We start from the raw sequence: 16,996 nt of genomic DNA, 5'->3' as shown, positions 1-16,996 counted from the left end.
TTCCTATGATTTTGTCCAGAGCTGCTGGAGTCAGAAGCCATGCTGTAAGATGCAGTAATACTTCCAGGAGCTGTAAAGTACTAGTCTAAAACCTTGATTTCCAAGAGGTATAACTAGGCTGAATGTGCATTTTACTGTTATTTTGAAGCACCAGAAAAATAAAGTTATCCTAATAAGTGGATAAGTGGAAAAGAAAGCACAACGGAAAAAAAAGCATACTTAGGTATGACAAGGCAAGACTACAAAAAGACCATATTTGAATGTCAACCAAAACAATTAGATCCAAGAAATTTTACAGACAATAGTTTCTACAGCTCTGTCAAGGAAATGGGAAGTGGAGTGGAGAAATAGGGGAAACAGGGATGTGGACATAAGTGAAAAATGGCCAAGTTGCCAATTGCAATCTCTGCAAATGGCAAAGTTTACTTACACTTTTGAAGGAAGCAGCAAATTCAGCAACACCTGGTACTACAAAGGGAAAGGAAGAAGTCATTGTTTGGGACCCAAATGCACTGCCCTCCCCTGTCAGAGGAAGCATGTAGGCACCTGGCCCGCTGGCTGCATGAGACCAAGCAACTTGAGCAGAGGCACTAGCTGCCTGTTCACACAGACAGACAAGAGAATCCAGAGCCGCCCTCGAGGAAAAGAAACAGGCGGCTGCAGCTGACGTGGTCAGCAGTTATCACAGGAGCCAGCAGGCAGCGGTCACCCCGCCTCACCACGGTGCAGGTGGCCGCGGTCTCACCCATGCATAGAAAACAACAGAGCGCGGTACGACCCGCCCCGCTCAACCCCCCACCCCTCACGGGGCCCGCACGGCGACTGGGCCAGGCCGGGCCGGGGGCGGGGCGGGGCGGCCCGGCCCCCGCTCCTCCTGCCACGGAGCCCCGGCACTTACGCTGCTCGGGCCACAGGTCGGGGGAGGCGCGGTCCAGCTTCTCGAAGCTCAGCAGCGACGTCTCCAGGTCCGACCCTGCAAGGCCACGCACTGGTCAAGCCTGCCAGGACCAGGAGCCCGAGCCCCCGCCCCCGCCCCAGCACCGAGCGACCCAGACGTGACCCCGGCCCCACTTACCGTCCGCGGGAGCCGCCATCTTGTCCAGCGTCACGTGACAAGCGGGACCAGCCGCGGGAAGGCCGGCACATGACCCTTCGGGCTCCACCCCCTTAACCCCCGCCACACGTGCTGTCTGCTCCGGGCGTGTCCAGCCCGACCTCGCAGCCAATCAGGCAATGCTTGTGGGGCCGGGGGTGTCAGCGCGCAGTAGCCAATCGAAGCTCGGGAACGGTGGGCGGTGGCGCAGCGGGAGGTGGTGGCCGGAAGGATCCGGGTTGTGATTGGCCGGAGCGAGTCGTACCGCCTCGAATGGGAAGGCACGGGGGAGGTGCCGGCGCGCGGTAGCCAATGGGAGCGCGCGGGGCCAATCAGTGTTCTGTGTCCGAGGTGGGATTCGCGGGGGCTGGGATCCTAGCGCAGGATGGTGGCGGCGGCGGCGGCAGCAGCAGCGGCTCGCGGGGCCTGGCCCGGTAGGCATCTCCTGGCCAAGGTGAGGGGGCCTGGCAGGGGCCCGGCCACAGTCACGGCCCGCGGGGGGCGAGGACCCGGCGGCGGGGCGGCCCCGAATGGGGTCAGGCTACGTAGGGTGGTCTCTAACCTCGGCTTGCACCGCTCCCTGCAGCCAGTGTCCCTGGGTGGCCCGGCGCTGCCCCCGGGTCGGGGCAGCAGGTGACAGCCCCCTGCTGCCATCTCCATCGCAGGCATCTCTGTTCTTCTCCTGCAGATCCCAGCAACAGCTAAGTCCCCCTGGCTTTCTTCAGCCTTCTCCTCCTCCTCCGCGGTGAGTTCTTTTTTTCCCCTGGCAACTTTCCTTAAAGGATCCAACCTGGAATCCAAGGAGCCCTGACTGCAAAGGAGGGTCGGAGGAGCCACCAAAGGCAGGCGCTGCTCCCAGAGCCCCTCTCTCCTGGAAGCAGGGACTCCCCGGCTGTTACAAATGAAAGTCAATTTGGGATGGTCCATTGGCTGGAGGTTGGGATCCGAGTGGCAGAGAAAACGGTACTGGGGCAAGGATCCAGCAGTGAGCAGTAAACAAGACTGAGATGGGACTAAGTGGGAGGGATACACACAAGGAGAGGACAGAGTAGTGCCCACAGGAGCACACTCCCCTCCCTCCAGAACCTGGAATACAACCCGGCATTCCCAGGTCATGCCTCTGCTGTCAGCAAATATCTGTATAGCGCAATGACGAAGCATGCGTCTCACCCCCTGCCGCTCTCACTTACTCCATTGGCTCAAGTGACAGAAGTCTGGGGGATCTAAAGGTTCCAACTCTGCTGGTGAACTGGGCTGATCTCACACCCAACAATGCGAGGCATTTCTGGTTTTTCAGTTTAATTGAAAAACCCAGGGAATTACAAAAAGTGACATTAAAAGAATACTGTGGAGTTAGGATATGCCTGAGAATGTTAGGAAATGCCAGATTTAAGGGTATATTTTCCACAGGATATGTGCTCTGGAAATAGATCAGGACTGTTTGTTGGACACCACTTTGCTTTACTGAAGAAGTAGGAGAACATGTAGCGAATAAGCCTCACTGGCTCTCGGTTTTAGTTTCACCTGCCCTTCACTCCCAGTTTCCTTTGCTTAGTCAACCTCTATCTTCTTATCATTTAGCTAATCCTAATTACAGCTTCTGTTGCCACCATTTCCAATTCCAATCTTGACCAAATTCATAGTCCCAGTCTACCTCTCCTTCTCCCCCCTGGTTTGCTATTTGTTCCCCTTGAATTTGGATTGGACACTATCCAGAACAGTCCATTTTGAGCCTGGGAGACATTGGCTCCCTGCTCTCAGTTCCAGTGCCCATCTGATAGTAGCAGTTACAGGAAAAGTCTAGCTTTGCCTGCGTAGCTTTTACAGAAAGAAGTATGCTTTGTTACATAGTGGGAATGAAGCTTGCACAGTCTGGTCACCTCTAGGAACTATGAAAAATTTGAGCATGCCCGGTAGGAATAGATAGTTTGGAGACTTTAACTGTTAAAATTGCACTCTTTGCCAAGGCTTTGGAAGCTTTTATTAGAGCTGTGACTTGGCAAACATGGGTGGATTTTCCTGGTGATGGCAAGTGCCACATCTCTGATACAAAGGCCAACGCCTACAGGATTTCAAGTCATCACTCCAAAGAAAGGTGGGTATTCAAGCTGTTCAAAGGAAGATCATTAGAATTTTTTAGAGGTACCCTGATACATCAGTTCCATATCAAATTGGCACCAGTATAAGGAAAATTGACAGTATTGGTAATCAGCTTTTTTTGGTTGATGTGGCCAATAAATGCCCTGTGTACGCATGCAGCGCAGCACACAGGCAGCCGGGAGCGCAGTCCAGCAGCATGGAGAGCAGTTCGGTCCAGCTGGTAAGCCTGTTGTGAGGGAAGGGCAATGGGGGGCCAGATCAAGGCCCCGTGGTGAGGGAGGGAGTGGGGCTGGGGCAGTGGCAGGCAGGGTGTGGGACGGAGCCATGAGTGGTTTGTCAGGGGGGTGCAGCTCCCGCCACTGCATGCACCCCAGGATGACATGGCAGGTGTGTGTCCCTGGATCTGCATATGGGACCAGGGCGGCACTGGGCTCTTCCTGGTGGGACTGGACTTGGCTGGGCTGCGCTCGGGGGTGGGCAATGGTGATGTTGGGAGCAGGGATATGGCAAATTTTTGGGTGGCTAGAACCCCCCCAGCCCTCTCCCACCACCCGCCCTGAGCGCAACCCAGCCCAGCCTCCCACCAGGAAGAGCTCAGCACTGCCCTGGTCCCAACCTACCCTTGCCCCATGCAGATTTGGGAGCACACCCCCACCCCATGTCCCCCCAGGATCCATGTACTGGCAGGAGCTGCACCCCCCTCCCCGTGCCTCCCAGGTGAGCTGCGGCTCTGTCCTGCACCCCGCCCCAGCTGTGCAGCTCCTGCCCCAGCCCCACTGCCTTCCTCACTGCAGGGGCCTCGATCTGCACCCTGCCATGCCCCTTCCCCCACAACAGACTTACCAGCCCAACACTGCCTGGCTGCATATCGGCTATTGGATTGTTATCAGCCAATATGGTTCTTTAAAAATCGGCCATCACTATTGGCCCAAAAAATCTCTTATTGGTGTACCCCTAGAATTTTTCAACATGAGCAGTGTGATTTCCTTAACATTGTCCTCAGAAACAGCTGAAACATTTTGGCAGAAATTAAAAAAAAAAAAAAATCTGTCTCAGGCAGACACCTGTCATGGAAAATTTCAGCCCTAACAAAGCTTGATAAAGTTATAAGCAACTGAAAGCGGTTTCACGGTGAGAAGTATTGGTCAGCCCTAGAAGTAGGTGGTGCTGCCAGGCCCATCAAACATAAGGCACTTTGAATAGGCATAAAGGTGAGGTAGAAATACTATGTTGTGACCTCTGCTTTGTCTTCTGCAGCCAACAACGAAACTGTTTATTGATGGAAAGTTCATTGAGTCCAAAGCTACTGAATGGATCGATATCCACAACCCAGTAAGTTAAATGTTCTCCTCTGCTGTGGTCTAGAAGAGACTACACCTCTCTTGAGTCTCTTGGCAAGATGCAGGGAGTGAGTGCCTTGAGGGAGGTGTAGAGTGGGAACCTTCCCCTGACTGCCTCCCAGTTGCCTTCTGTGTTAAGAGCTCTATAAAGTTAATGGCAGTCCCATGTTGACTTTGCCTACAAGAAAGCTTTCTGACCAGCATATCCAGTTACTGAAGGATTCTTGTCATATGTAGTTTGATGTAACCTTATATGTTGTAATCTTTTATGATTTGCAATGCCTCAGAAGTGACAAAAACTGGGATCACCCCTCATGTCCAGAAGGAAGACATTATCATGACTGGAATCAAGTTCCTCTTTTTTCTGTGGACACAGCTGCCAGCTGTGAGCCATGAAATTCCCAGTGAATGTAGATGTTAAGTAATGTGTTGGATGCAATTTCACTGTAAATCTGGTATCAAAATAGTTAAAGGTTGCTCCTATGTCAACCACCGAGGGGTAGATACAGTTGAAATTGTCTGAGGGAGCATCCTGCCTAACACACACAACAGATACACACATCAGAAATTACCAAACTTTTTTCCATGACATCCCATTTTGATACATTCTTTATTGCACTGTCACTCGAGAGTGATCAGAGCACTGAGCCCTGTTTATGAAAGCTCAATCAGCCCACTGAGTTCATTGTGTCTGGTGGTGAGATTCACCCCTTGCAGGGCAGCTCACACTCTTGTTTGAGTTCCTGGTTGCTGTGAGTGCTCGCTCTCTCGTTCTTTCTATGATGTAAGTGTTGATCTTTGCTTTGTCAAAACAGATTTAATTTTTACAAAAGTCTGTATTAAAAAAGGTTACTCTTGCAGAGACCAACATACAGGCTGCCTATACACATGCTTTGGAGTGAGGGGTGCATTTTAATTAAAGCAGTTCCCAGACAGCAGCTCTAATTAAAATGGGTCACTATCACATGTGTTAAGCCCCCAAATGTTTAAAATGGCTGTGGGACACTATCTAAAACTCATTTGATAAGGTTTAGATAAAGTGCCCCTGCAGCCATTTTAAAATGTGCAGGGTCTTAATATGCATGATGGTGAGGCGGTGCTGGAGCATTCTAATTAGAACGCAAATGAGTATAAAGGCAGCCTCAGAGTCTAGGCCATTTTGGAATGAAGGTTGTCCATCCAGTCCTAATTCTATTCTGCAGGGTGGCCATCTGAATTATGAAGCAGTCTTTACATAATCATGTACTACTTCTCCCAACGGCCCCGTCTCATCCAGTACACAGGAGGGTTAGGAGATAAGCCAGGTTTGTAGAGGGATAAATAACAGCTGTCCGTGGGACCCCTGCCTTACCCACTGCAGAAGCTGAAACATGTGAGTGAAGCTGGGAGATCTGAAAAGTTAAAGCACTAAATGATACTGGACCAGGAAAATGGGTTCTGTCTCTGAGCTGGTTACAGTCACTTTTAGGTAAGTCACTTAAAGCAAAGGGATCAGAGGTGGCCAGTGACTTAGTTTTCTTGGTTCCCCATTTGAGATGCCAATAACCTAGTTTTTTTTAGTAGTGCTGAACACTCATAACTCCAGTTCAAGCTCTATCCTCTGGGTGTGCAAGGCAGGAATCTCTTCTTGACAGTGGGGAATCGCTAAGTACATTTCCATTTCAGGAGAAGGATATTGGGGCAGCTGTGTGTGAATGGACCATTGAACATTTGAGGCACATGGCTGAAGGAGGAGGAGTCTTATTCTTAATGTGTTTCACTATTCCATCAGGCCACAAACGAGGTGGTTGGCCGTGTCCCAAAGACCACATCCAGCGAGATGGAGGCAGCCGTGAATTCCTGCAAAAAAGCATTTTGGAATTGGTCAGAGATGTCTGTTTTGAGCCGTCAGCAAGTCTTCCTGCGTTACCAGCAGCTCATCAAGGACAACTTGGTGAGACCCTACAGCTGTGCCTAAGGGTTGTTGCTGAGTGCCTAGCAGGTTCTATAGTGTTTTATTAGCTCAGGGTAGGGCAGGACTGCCTGGGCATATGAGTTAAATGTGAGGGGTGGAGGAGGAGGGACATTACGTATACCCTTGGATGGGATAATATTATACTCTCTAGGCCCATGAGGGCACAGGAATAGTGCTGCCTGGGGATAGAGGGCAGGCAAATCCCTGTTTTTATTTTCCAGTGAGGTTCCATGGAGTCCAGAAGCTGGATGGAGAGTTTTCCAGTCAGTGCAAAGAAATGAAAGAAATATCTAAAAGAGGAATACTCTCTTGGGCTTTGCAGTTTCCTTTTCATCTTCCTCAGATTCCCTGACTGGGGCACTGAGATGCTGAGGGATTCAAATCAGCTCCACAGCTGCTGTTGTCCTGATTAGAACATTTCCCTTTCTATAGGTGACTGGCTTCTTACCTGGGCTGCAGTACATAGTAAATGCATCAGCTGAGAGGAACTTGGAAAGGGAACACTGCCCAACTTGCTACTTGTTCATTATGACATTGGGCTTCTTGGCAAATAGCCTGCCCTGCCCCTGCCACTTTTCTTATCTTTTCCATTTCCAGAAAGAAATTGCAAAACTGGTCACCTTGGAGCAAGGGAAGACCCTGGCTGATGCTGAAGGAGATGTGTTCCGAGGCCTCCGTAAGCTGCTGGCTCCTTTTAAATGGGGCTTTCAGACTTGTCCTTTCCTGAAAGTTTTGCTGAGCAACAGGGGCTCTAAGGCTCTAAGAAATGTTATCCCCTTCAGAGCTTCTATATCAAGGAAGAGGGCCAGCCTGAGTTAGCTCTGTATGAAAAAGCTCCCATGTGTCCATTTTCTTCTCACCATTTCAAAGCTGCAGACCCTTTCTCCCTGCATCCTATGCAGACTCTTTGTGGTTTACCCATGGATTGGAAAATCTCTTGAATGTGCACAGATATTTGAGTATAAGGTCTTGTCTGTACTGGGTCACTTCTGCTGGCAGACAGCAGCTACCATGGTGTTCATGTTCAGGCAGCTTCTGGTGGCTCCACTTATAAACTGTGCTGGCTAGGTTTGAAATGCATCTTGGCAAGGCACCAGCAGCTGAAGGGACCACAGCAGCTGGTAGTAGGAATAGGTATAGGTATGTCTACCTGCAAATCCTGCTGGTGGTGTCAGAAGCCATCTTTTTCTTAGAGCGGTGGTATTACCTTGCCAACAGAAAAAGGGAAGGGGCTGGCAAAACCTTGAAGACTAAACCAGGCTTCAGTGCCTGATGGAGTGGTGTCACCAACTCTGAAATGCTTTCCCTGGGACAGTCCTATGAAGGCTCAGGAGTGTTTAACGTACTGAGGAGAGGATCCACATAAAAGCAGCTTAAAGGTGCTTGGCAAAACAGAGGATGTTCATGAAATACAGTGGCTGTATATTGAGAGGAGAGGCTGGAAGAGAGAGTTGGGTTATGGCAATGGTGAAAAGGAAGTTTGTGGGTTGTGGTAAGCAGGAAGTTGCCCAGTAAGTAGCTCATTGCCTTTTTTTGTTGTTGTTTGTTTGTTTCAGAGGTGGTTGAACATGCCTGTAGTGTGACATCCCTAATGCTGGGAGAGACCCTGCCTTCTGTCACTAAAGACATGGACACTTACACCTACCGTCTGCCTCTGGGAGTGTGCGCAGGGATTGCACCATTCAATTTCCCAGCTATGATTCCTCTCTGGATGTTCCCCATGGCCATGGTATGTGGAAACACCTTCTTGATGAAGCCATCAGAGCGTGTGCCAGGAGCCCTCATGTTCCTTGCCAGGCTGTTTCAGGATGCTGGTGCGCCTGATGGAACTCTGAACATTATCCATGGGCAGCATGAAGGTAATTGTAGGCAAGATTGCTGGGCTTGCTAAAAAGATATATGAGCGTTTTGGGATCATAAGAGCATTGGAGATGTTGGGTATCTACTGTTATGACAGGGATGTAGGACCAGAAAGCACCTGAGGAATGTGAGCAGCAGGTGAAACCAGGTCAATGAAAGGCTGATGCCAGAGGCTAGAGCAGAGATTGGCAACCTCCGGCATGCATTCCAGAGTGTGGCACACGAAGCCATTTTGCTCAGCACATCATGGCAGGCCAGGGCTCTGGGCAGGTGCTGCCAGCCACATAGCCTGGCCTGTTCCCAGCAGGCAGCTGGGAGTCTGCAAGCCCTGCTACAAACAGCTCGAGCTCCATGGCTGGCAGCAGCTACCCAAAGCTTGGGCCAGCTGCAGGGGTGGCACCAGTCTCTTCCCAGCAGTGGGGGGGGGGGGCTCCAGGACTGCTGTGCTGCAGGCAGGAGCGGGGTGGGCTCAGCTGCACGAGATGGGTGGTGGCATCCCGGGCAGCACTGGAGGGGGTGGCTACAGGGGGGAAGAGGGTTAATTTTGGGGTGGCTATAGCTCCCTCCCTCCCCCTAAGTCCCCATCTAGCGCCATCCCTGTGGGCTCCAGAGCCCCAGCTGGGCTTTGTGCCAGCAGCTCCTGCACACATCCCTCTGGGCAGATAGTAGGGGAGGGTCCTGAGGCAGCACAACCCCAGGCCCCTCCCCCACCATCCACTCTGAGGTGCACATGCAGTCGCTGCCAGTATGGAGCTGATGCCGGGACTCTAGAGCCCTGGCATCAGCTCTGTGCTGGCAGCAACTGCACATGCACCTTGGGCCACAAGCAGGGAAAGGGCTGAGGCAGTGCATACATGCATGCCCCCAGGTGGACAGCAGTGGAAGGGGGAGTGTTGCACTGCCTCAGCTCTTCCCCCATCCAGTGCCTTAAGGTGTGTGTGCTGTCACTGCTACCACAGGACTGATCCCAGGACTCCAGAGCCCTGGCACCAGCTTTGCACTGGCAGCGACTGCACGCGCACCTCAGAGTGGATGGTGGGGGAGAGGCCTGGGGTTGCGCTGCCTCAGGCCCCTCTCCTGCCATCCACCCAGAGGGGTGTGCACAGCAGCCTATAGCACAAAGCCTGGCTGGGGCTCTGGACCCCACAGGGACAATGCTAGGGAGGAGTTTGGGGGGCTATAGCCCCAAAAATTTGCCTTAGCCACTCCTCCAGCACCAACCGGGCTGCCACCGCCCACACCACTCAAAGCCCAGCACCCTACTCAGCTGCATCTTGCAGGCAGCGCTGGAGGGATGACTATTGGGGGACTAAGGTGAATTTTGGGGAGATTATAGCCACCCTCAGGCCCCAGCCTAGAGCTGCCTCTGCAGCTGGCTGATGGGCAGGCTCCAGGACAGTGCCTCAGCAGCGCACACTGCAGCCCAGGGCTGGCTCCCTGGGAAAGCACAGGGGCTGCAGCGGGCCCGGGGCATCACCAGGTTGGACTTTGTCTTGTGGCCCAGCAGCCTAGCTCTGTGTGTGTGTGCATGTGTCTGGTTCTGTGTGTGTGTGTGTGTGTGTGTCTGGTTCTTTGTGTCTGTGTGCATGTGTGCCCACATGTCTGATTCTGGGCATGTGCATGTTTTCTGTGTGTGTGATTCTGTGTGTGTGTTTGCACATGTGTGTCTGGCATGCTAGCACTCCAGCACCTTGCAGGGTAGATATTGCGGTTTTTTTGGCACTCTGGCTAAAAATATTGCCTACCCCTGGGCTAGAGGGAACTATAAGGGGAAGGAGTAGACACAATTTTCAAGCTTGGGTGTCTACATTTAGTTTCCTAAGGTGGTTTTCAAAAGTGCCTGAGTGATGTAGGAATAGTGCCATGGATTTGGGTATTTGTATTCCGAAGTCATTTAAGGCACTTCTGAAAATGTCACCTTAGGTACTTTAGTATGAATTTAAGAGCTCAACTGTAGACATTCAATGTGAGAGATTTTATCTGGTAGCAAGAAAGGAGGGTGCTAGCTGTTTCAGAGCTGGGAAAAAGTGAAGATCTGAAGACAAATGAGTTCTGTGTCTGCAGTGCATAGGCAAGGCTAGAGTGGGAGAGGCTAGCTAGTATTCAGGTATCAACAGGGTTAGTTATTTAAGTGCGTGGTAGGGATGGGCAGTAGAGCTGGGATCTGGTCATGAAATCGGGAATGGGCCAGAGCAACACAGGGTTTGACTGCTATAGCGATACTAGAGGTGTGAGAATTCACAAGCTGGGTAAATGAGCAGAGAAGCAGGTTTTCAAGTACTAGAGAGTGAGCAGAGGCAAAGGGATGGACATGAGGGGATCCTGGATGCCTGCAATAGTAAGGCATGAAGGGGCAAAAAATTGGGTGGGAGTCGAGGGGTGAAGATCTGTCACGGTAGAAATGTGGGCAGAGGGAGTATTTGCATATTGGAGTATAACACACTTTTTTTTTTCTCTTTGAAGCTGTGGATTTTATTTGTGACCATCCAGATATCAAGGCAATTAGCTTTGTGGGGTCCAATCAGGCTGGAGAGTACATCTATGAAAGGGGATCTCGGAATGGCAAGAGAGTCCAGGCCAATATGGTAATGCCCTTCACTATAGTAGACCCTTGTGCTTAAAGATTAGTCCTCCCTCATATAGGTATTTAGTCCAAACCCATTCAGCATCAGAGGCTGATTCTTGAACTCCTGCTGCTGGATGCTTATCTCCCCTTACTGTTAGAACACTGGCAGCTCACTAACAGCTGCTGTATGGAGCTGTCCTTGCAGAGCTAGAAAGAAGGGAAATCCAGCAGGCATATTTAGCCATTTGAGATCATTTATATGATGTATTTTAGGGAGCCAAAAATCATGGTGTGGTGATGCCTGATGCCAACAAGGAAAACACCTTGAACCAGCTTGTTGGAGCTGCTTTTGGAGCAGCGGGCCAGCGCTGCATGGCCCTCTCTACAGCAGTCTTAGTGGGAGAGGCACAGAAATGGCTGCCAGAGCTGGTGGAGAGGGCCAAGAATCTGCGAGTTAATTCAGGTAATGTTTAGTTACTGCTGGTGAAACACCCAGCTTGTGTTTGCTTATAGACTTCTAGCTGTGTAAGTTTAGCACATTGCAGTGTGTAACACTGAGTTCTTGGGCTCTGTACCTTTGGTACAGAATAGTAGGGAGTGGGGTGAAAACCTTTTCATTGGAATGCTAGTCTGTGAGCACAGAACAGATGCTTTGGATCTGGCCAGTCCAAAGCACATGATTGGGATGGATGGGGAGTCTGTGGTGAGGGAAGGCTTGGGAGTATTGATAGAAGCCTATGTTTACATTTTACTCAAATTGTCTAATGGATCCAATCCTGCTTTTAATGTAGCAACTTAGTTTAGAACTTCTTGCCAACTTCTATTAAGTTTGCAGTGAGGAAAGGGAAATGGGAACATTCACACTTTTTTAAATTAAAAATTAGATCGTTATTTTTTTTAGGAGGATTCCCCTTTTTTTAATTTGCATTCAGTAAAGTCCTGCAAAGGGAGACATTTTCTTCCAGTTAAGTCAATCCACTGTTGGATTTTGGTATGGTAGTGACTCAATTATTCGTCCTCTTTAGACAAGCATTATAAACATACCAGAGGAAAAAAGAGATGGAAAACTTCTGTCTCACTGTTGTTTGCTTCATTCATGTACTGCAGGCAGAATACAAGACACAGAAAGGTCAGTCATTGGCAGGTGCATTTTAACCTCTGAATCTGTGTGAGATGTCATTTGGCTGACCATACTCTGACCTTCCATCACCTCTGGCCCCTTTGCATGCCTGAGTAAGACTTGCAGTAGCCAGTTGGGCCAGTTAGCCAGTTGGGCTGGATATGGTGCTGATATTGGGACAGAGTTCACATCTTGTTCTAAACTTGGTGAAGTTTGGAATTAATGGGCTCCTGTAGATGTGCAGGTAGCCTGCTCTGATGCACTGGAAAGATTAATAGAGTCTGCTGGAGCACAGCAATTGATGTGCTCCTGCAGCCTTCTGCATCACATGTATCAGCATTCCCGTGCTGAAAAAATGGCAGTGGGGCACTTTCAAATAAAACACGTTTGTTGAGCTTTAGTTCAAAGCATCCCACCACCATTTTTTCAGTGTGGGGACACATACATATAACGCATGGGCACTTTTAATTAGTGCAGCTTGCTAATTAAAGCACTCGGCACCACGGCCCAGAACATGAGTAAAAATGCCCAATAAGTGTAAAAGGACAGAACAAGAGATTAGAATGGGGAAACAACAGACAAAGAGGAGGCTAGTAGGAATATTGAATCTTAGGTGAAAGTTTGTTAGCCTGATGTCATCTTTGGTCCATCTGTGGCCCGGATGGCTTTGTAAATTAACTAGAATCCACAAAGCAGATGAAGTATGGAAATTCGGGACACTTAAGTTCCTGACATTGTCAGTGTCTGTAATCCTGTCTCCAGACTGCCGAGAGGGCCATCATTCCCATTCCCATTGATCTGACCTATTCAAAAAGTGTCTGACACCAGACATCAGTCTTCTTGTTTCCAGGAATTCCTAATCTATTGTTTGTCCAGTAGTCAGGTTTTTCTTAGGCTGAAGCATGATGGCCAAATGACTTTCAAACTCAGTTCATTCAACTCCTTTGACTCCAGCTCATGGCTGGTTTTAGCAGCTATTTTATGTAACTTACAAATGAATATGATTGTTTGCTATCTTTGGCCCCATGTGGCTCAGCAAGGCTTTTACAAAATGTTTTTAAGAGCTCGAAAATTACAGCCCTTGATGTGGCAGCATTGAACTCTGAGTTTACTAGGGGGCATGTCTTGTCTCAGGCTTTTGGGAGTATTCAGGCTTTCAATTACAGTGGCTTGGGGTGCAGACCCTCTTGCCTCTATGCTTGCTTTATACACTGTTAATCCTTACGATTCTTGTGGTTGCTAGGCATTCACTTGCGTCTCCACCCTTCCTTTGGAGAAGAAACTATCACAGTTCAATCCTTTATGTATTTCTTCACAGGAGACCAACCTGGAGCAGATCTGGGGCCTCTGATCACTCCACAAGCCAAGGAACGAGTCTGTAATTTGGTTGAGAAGGGAGTGAAGGAAGGGGCTACCCTCCTTCTGGATGGACGAAACATCAGAGTGAAGGGCTTTGAGAATGGCAACTTTGTTGGACCCACTATCCTTGGCAAGGTCAAGGTGAGTTACCCCCACTGCTGATTACTTCAGACACAGGAATGAGGCATATCAGATGTTCAGTAGAAAGGGTGGCATTTGTTCTGGTGAACACAGCTGGGGATGATCCTGTGGACTTTTCAGTCATGCAGGGGCCAGTGATAAACTGCTGCTTCACCTTCTACATTTGAGAACTGTGGCTTGTCCCATGTGTTTGTTGATAAGTTCAGAGTGGCTAAGGTTCCACCCTGGGAATGTCCTAAAATCTGGATTAGAGAATAGGTAGGCAGATTGTGGTTGGATTGAAGGACAGATGCAGATAATGATGGAAAATTGGGAGAGAGGTGAGTAAAAGTTGATGCAAATAGTTAATTGCCCAAGCGCTATTCCTCATGGGCTGGAACACTGGCTAGTGAACCATAGGTTCACTTGACTTGGACTTTCTGTTTTTTCTGCCTTGGCAGCCAAGCATGACTTGCTATAAAGAGGAAATCTTTGGGCCAGTTCTAGTGGTTCTAGAAGCAGATACTTTGGAGGAGGCAATCAAGATAGTAAACAGGAACCCCTATGGGAATGGAACTGCCATCTTCACTGCCAATGGAGCAACCGCCCGGAAATACTCCCACTTGGTGGATGTGGGACAGGTGTGTATAAGTCTGAATTATCCTGGTCAGTGCTTACTGTTAACATGGGGCAGGCAGCCAGACCTGGTGACTGGTTAGATAATACCCTATGGAATTATATTTAAGAAAACTGGACATAGTGTCTTGCAGCAGAGGAGTAGAAGCTGTTTTGCTCTTGCTGCACTTCAGTGCTTGTTCAAACATGGTATCTTTTTGCTGATATAGGTGGGTGTAAATGTTCCAATTCCAGTGCCACTCCCAATGTTCTCCTTCACTGGCTCTCGTGGCTCTTTCAGAGGGGACACCAATTTCTATGGCAAACAGGTAACTAATCAAATTAAGGAAAACGGTGTATTTAATTGTTCTTAGAGTCTGGTGCGTGAAGCTATGTGGGGGAGGAGGAGACCATCAGGGTATATTCTAATAAGGTAGAAGTTGGGGAGGGAGGTTGAAGCAGCATGCCTTCTTGGAGGGTCAAATACATCCAGCCAGCGGGGAGAGGGCAGCATCAGTGTCAGTAGTGGAGGCCTCCATATTCTGAGGGTGCAGCAGAAGCTCCTTTAGCACTGGTTTGCAAGAGTCCGAAGGCCACATGTATGACCTTTGTTCCTCTTCATGTTTCAGGGGGTGCAATTCTACACGCAGATAAAGACCATCATCTCCCAATGGAAAGAGGAAGATGCCACAGTTACCAAGCCTGCAGTAGTCATGCCAACCATGGGGAACTAAACCAGCCTGCACAGATGCTTTCCATAGTACCCTTCATCCATGCTGCAGACTCCTTCCAGCTCTGTCCTGACAGGGAATGTTTCCTTTCAGAAACAGAAAGCCCTGTTCTCTCTAGGTCCTCCATTTCTGCTTTGAGCAGACAACCTCTTCACATAATGGCACAATCACTGTTTTGAGCTTAATCTGCTCAAAACTGCCAAGTTTCTCCCCTAAACCTTTCCCAGAGTGAAAGGGCAGATGGAGAGATTGATCTCAATTTATCTTTTTCCCTCAAACTCCTCTGAACACCTCTGCCCAGGTTCCATTTCCTACTGCATATATTTAGACCCAGTGACTCATTACCAGCTATGTGTTGCTGAAGCTCTATCCACATCCTGGTCTTGTGTTAAGATACAAATCTGCCTTATTTTGGGACATGCTGGGTGCCAAAGAAATGGCTTTTTCATTGCATGAAGGTAGCAGATTCAGGAGTTTCTCTGACTAGACATTTTGAAGGCTTTAACCATTTTACCCATTAAACAGCTTCCAAGATTCTTGGGAACAGACTGCTTTAAGGGTTTAGAGTGATGTCTTCTGGGGTGCTAGTATGAAGGTCAAGGAGGTTCCTAAGAGAAGTGGAATAAGTTCCACTCAGTGAGTCCCACAGTTTGGAAACTGCAACCCTCATGATGCCTATTCATTTTAATTCTCAACTCTTATATCTGAAAACACTAGTAAGGTGCTTTTCACTATAACAGAAATGTGCCTACACATACTGTCATGGACTGAAACCAGGGAAGCAAAAGCTTAGCGATGTTTAGGGCTGGTTAATGTTACTGGAGCCTTGTGAGGAAAAGGCAGAACTAGAAGGAAGAATGCACCTCCTTCCTCAAAGCAACCAGGCTCATTTTCTTAGTTTCTTTTCATAATGTAGGTCTGTATTGCTACTGCCTACTGCTTTGGTTACTGTCATAGATGCTCATATTATCTGCAAGTGAATGATACTCCCCAGTGTGAGAGCCAGGTAAGGAAGTTCTGCGAGTCCATGGGATAAAGTTCTGTGTTGTTTGGAGCTGTGGTCCTGGGTTCCATCTCCCAAGAAGGGGTCACTTAGTTGGTGTCTAATGCAATCCTTGAGTGGTTATGGAAAGGTCCTGCAATGAGGTAGGATGAAGGGTAATGTTCACTTGGACTCAGTCCAGTCAACAGTGACTTGCAGAAAGTTTGTCTCTGCAGCTGTGGAAAGTCAAGCAAATATGCTGATTCTAATCATGATTTGTTGATCTAATCCAGGGGTGGCAAACTCACCTGGGGCTTAGAGCTGGCTCCAAGTTGTGGGTCTCATTGTGGACCAGATCCAGTGGGTACTATGGCCACTAGTATGGGAGGGGTTTGAGTAGCAGTGTCAGTGGGGCTGCCAGCAGTGACAGGGGGCCTGGCAGTAGTCAATCCAGAGGAAGGGCACCCAGCCAAGCTCACTGTCGGGAGCCATAGCCATCAGTGCCAAAGGGCCCCAAATTCTGTGGCAGGCCATACCCCAACAACTTCTGGTAGGCTGCTGGTAGCCCAGTGGCCCAGATACAGCAACTCCATGGGCCAGATCCAACCCATAGGCTGTGTATTTGACACCCCTGGTCTAATCAAATAAAACAATATGAGCACTTTTTGTATTCTGTCTTCTGATAATGATGCCTTTTGTAATTGACAACTGCCTGACTTCAATACAACTATTGTGAAGCCGCTAATATTTGTATCTTATTTTCTCTGTTATATCTTAGAGGAAAATTCTCACATTCTTCAATTTGATTATGAATAAAATTGCTAATAAATTTCTTCAGGCAATGACCCTGGTTTGCCATGAGATACTGTTGACATGTCATTGATTTGCCCCTTGTAATAGGTTCCATTGTTCCTGTAACTAAATCTGCTTGGACCCAAGTCAGCTCCTTGTTTTACACAGCTCAGTACTGCAAGGAAGGCCCTTCAGCGGGTTCCTATATATATCGCTTTACTCCAAAAGCTCTTTAGGCTTATACAAATGCATTTATTCCAGAGTAGAAAGATACCATCTTCAAAATACAATGACATACCCTGTATTGTGGTATCACAGCTTTTAGCTTAAACTCTGTAGCAGGAGCCTGAGGTAACCCTAACTA

General features: G+C 48.9%; 2 protein-coding genes across 10 annotated transcripts in view; one reads left to right on the top strand and one right to left on the bottom strand.

Annotated features, from left to right (window-relative positions):
- LIN52 (lin-52 DREAM MuvB core complex component) overlaps nt 1–1,263 on the bottom strand; it is a 146,311-nt gene extending 145,048 nt beyond the window's left edge. For 6 of the 9 annotated variants that reach the window (XR_009460226.1, XR_001374027.2, XR_002090664.1 and 3 more), the window contains exons 1-3: nt 1,076–1,181; nt 899–973; nt 431–468 (exon numbers count right to left, since the gene is read on the bottom strand). Coding sequence is in view for 6 of the 9 variants with exons in the window: in XM_014611295.2 (XP_014466781.1) it covers nt 431–468; nt 899–973; nt 1,076–1,094 (132 nt within the window). In the remaining 3 variants the exon portion in view is untranslated. Of the gene's footprint in view, nt 1–430; nt 469–898; nt 974–1,075 lie in introns of all 9 variants that reach the window. The other 3 variants (XM_059723077.1, XM_006268346.2, XM_059723078.1) reach the window with 3 other exon arrangements.
- Nucleotides 1,264–1,439: 176 nt separating this feature from the next.
- On the top strand, nt 1,440–16,701 carry ALDH6A1 (aldehyde dehydrogenase 6 family member A1). Its single transcript, XM_006268381.4, has 12 exons — nt 1,440–1,547; nt 1,782–1,838; nt 4,451–4,525; nt 6,305–6,466; nt 7,085–7,163; nt 8,044–8,346; nt 10,811–10,932; nt 11,187–11,376; nt 13,352–13,533; nt 13,974–14,153; nt 14,358–14,456; nt 14,757–16,701. The coding sequence occupies exons 1-12, from the start codon at nt 1,479–1,481 to the stop codon at nt 14,859–14,861; spliced, it is 1,623 nt and encodes a 540-aa protein (XP_006268443.2). The 5' UTR covers nt 1,440–1,478; the 3' UTR covers nt 14,862–16,701.
- The last annotated feature ends 295 nt before the right edge of the window (nt 16,702–16,996 follow it).

The sequence above is a fragment of the Alligator mississippiensis genome, chromosome 2, assembly GCF_030867095.1.
Source record: "Alligator mississippiensis isolate rAllMis1 chromosome 2, rAllMis1, whole genome shotgun sequence".
In the NCBI taxonomy this organism is placed as follows: Eukaryota; Metazoa; Chordata; order Crocodylia; family Alligatoridae; genus Alligator; species Alligator mississippiensis.
This window is presented reverse-complemented; position numbering and strand designations above follow the sequence as displayed.

Excerpts from the sequence above, each read along its gene's own strand:
- ALDH6A1 (XM_006268381.4), top strand. The coding sequence starts at position 1,479 with ATGGTGGCGGCGGCGGCGGCAGCAGCAGCGGCTCGCGGGGCCTGGCCC. Across the intron at positions 14,154-14,357 it reads ACTTGGTGGATGTGGGACAG|GTGGGTGTAAATGTTCCAAT; the intron begins GTGTGTATAAGT and ends TTGCTGATATAG. Across the intron at positions 14,457-14,756 it reads CCAATTTCTATGGCAAACAG|GGGGTGCAATTCTACACGCA; the intron begins GTAACTAATCAA and ends TTCATGTTTCAG.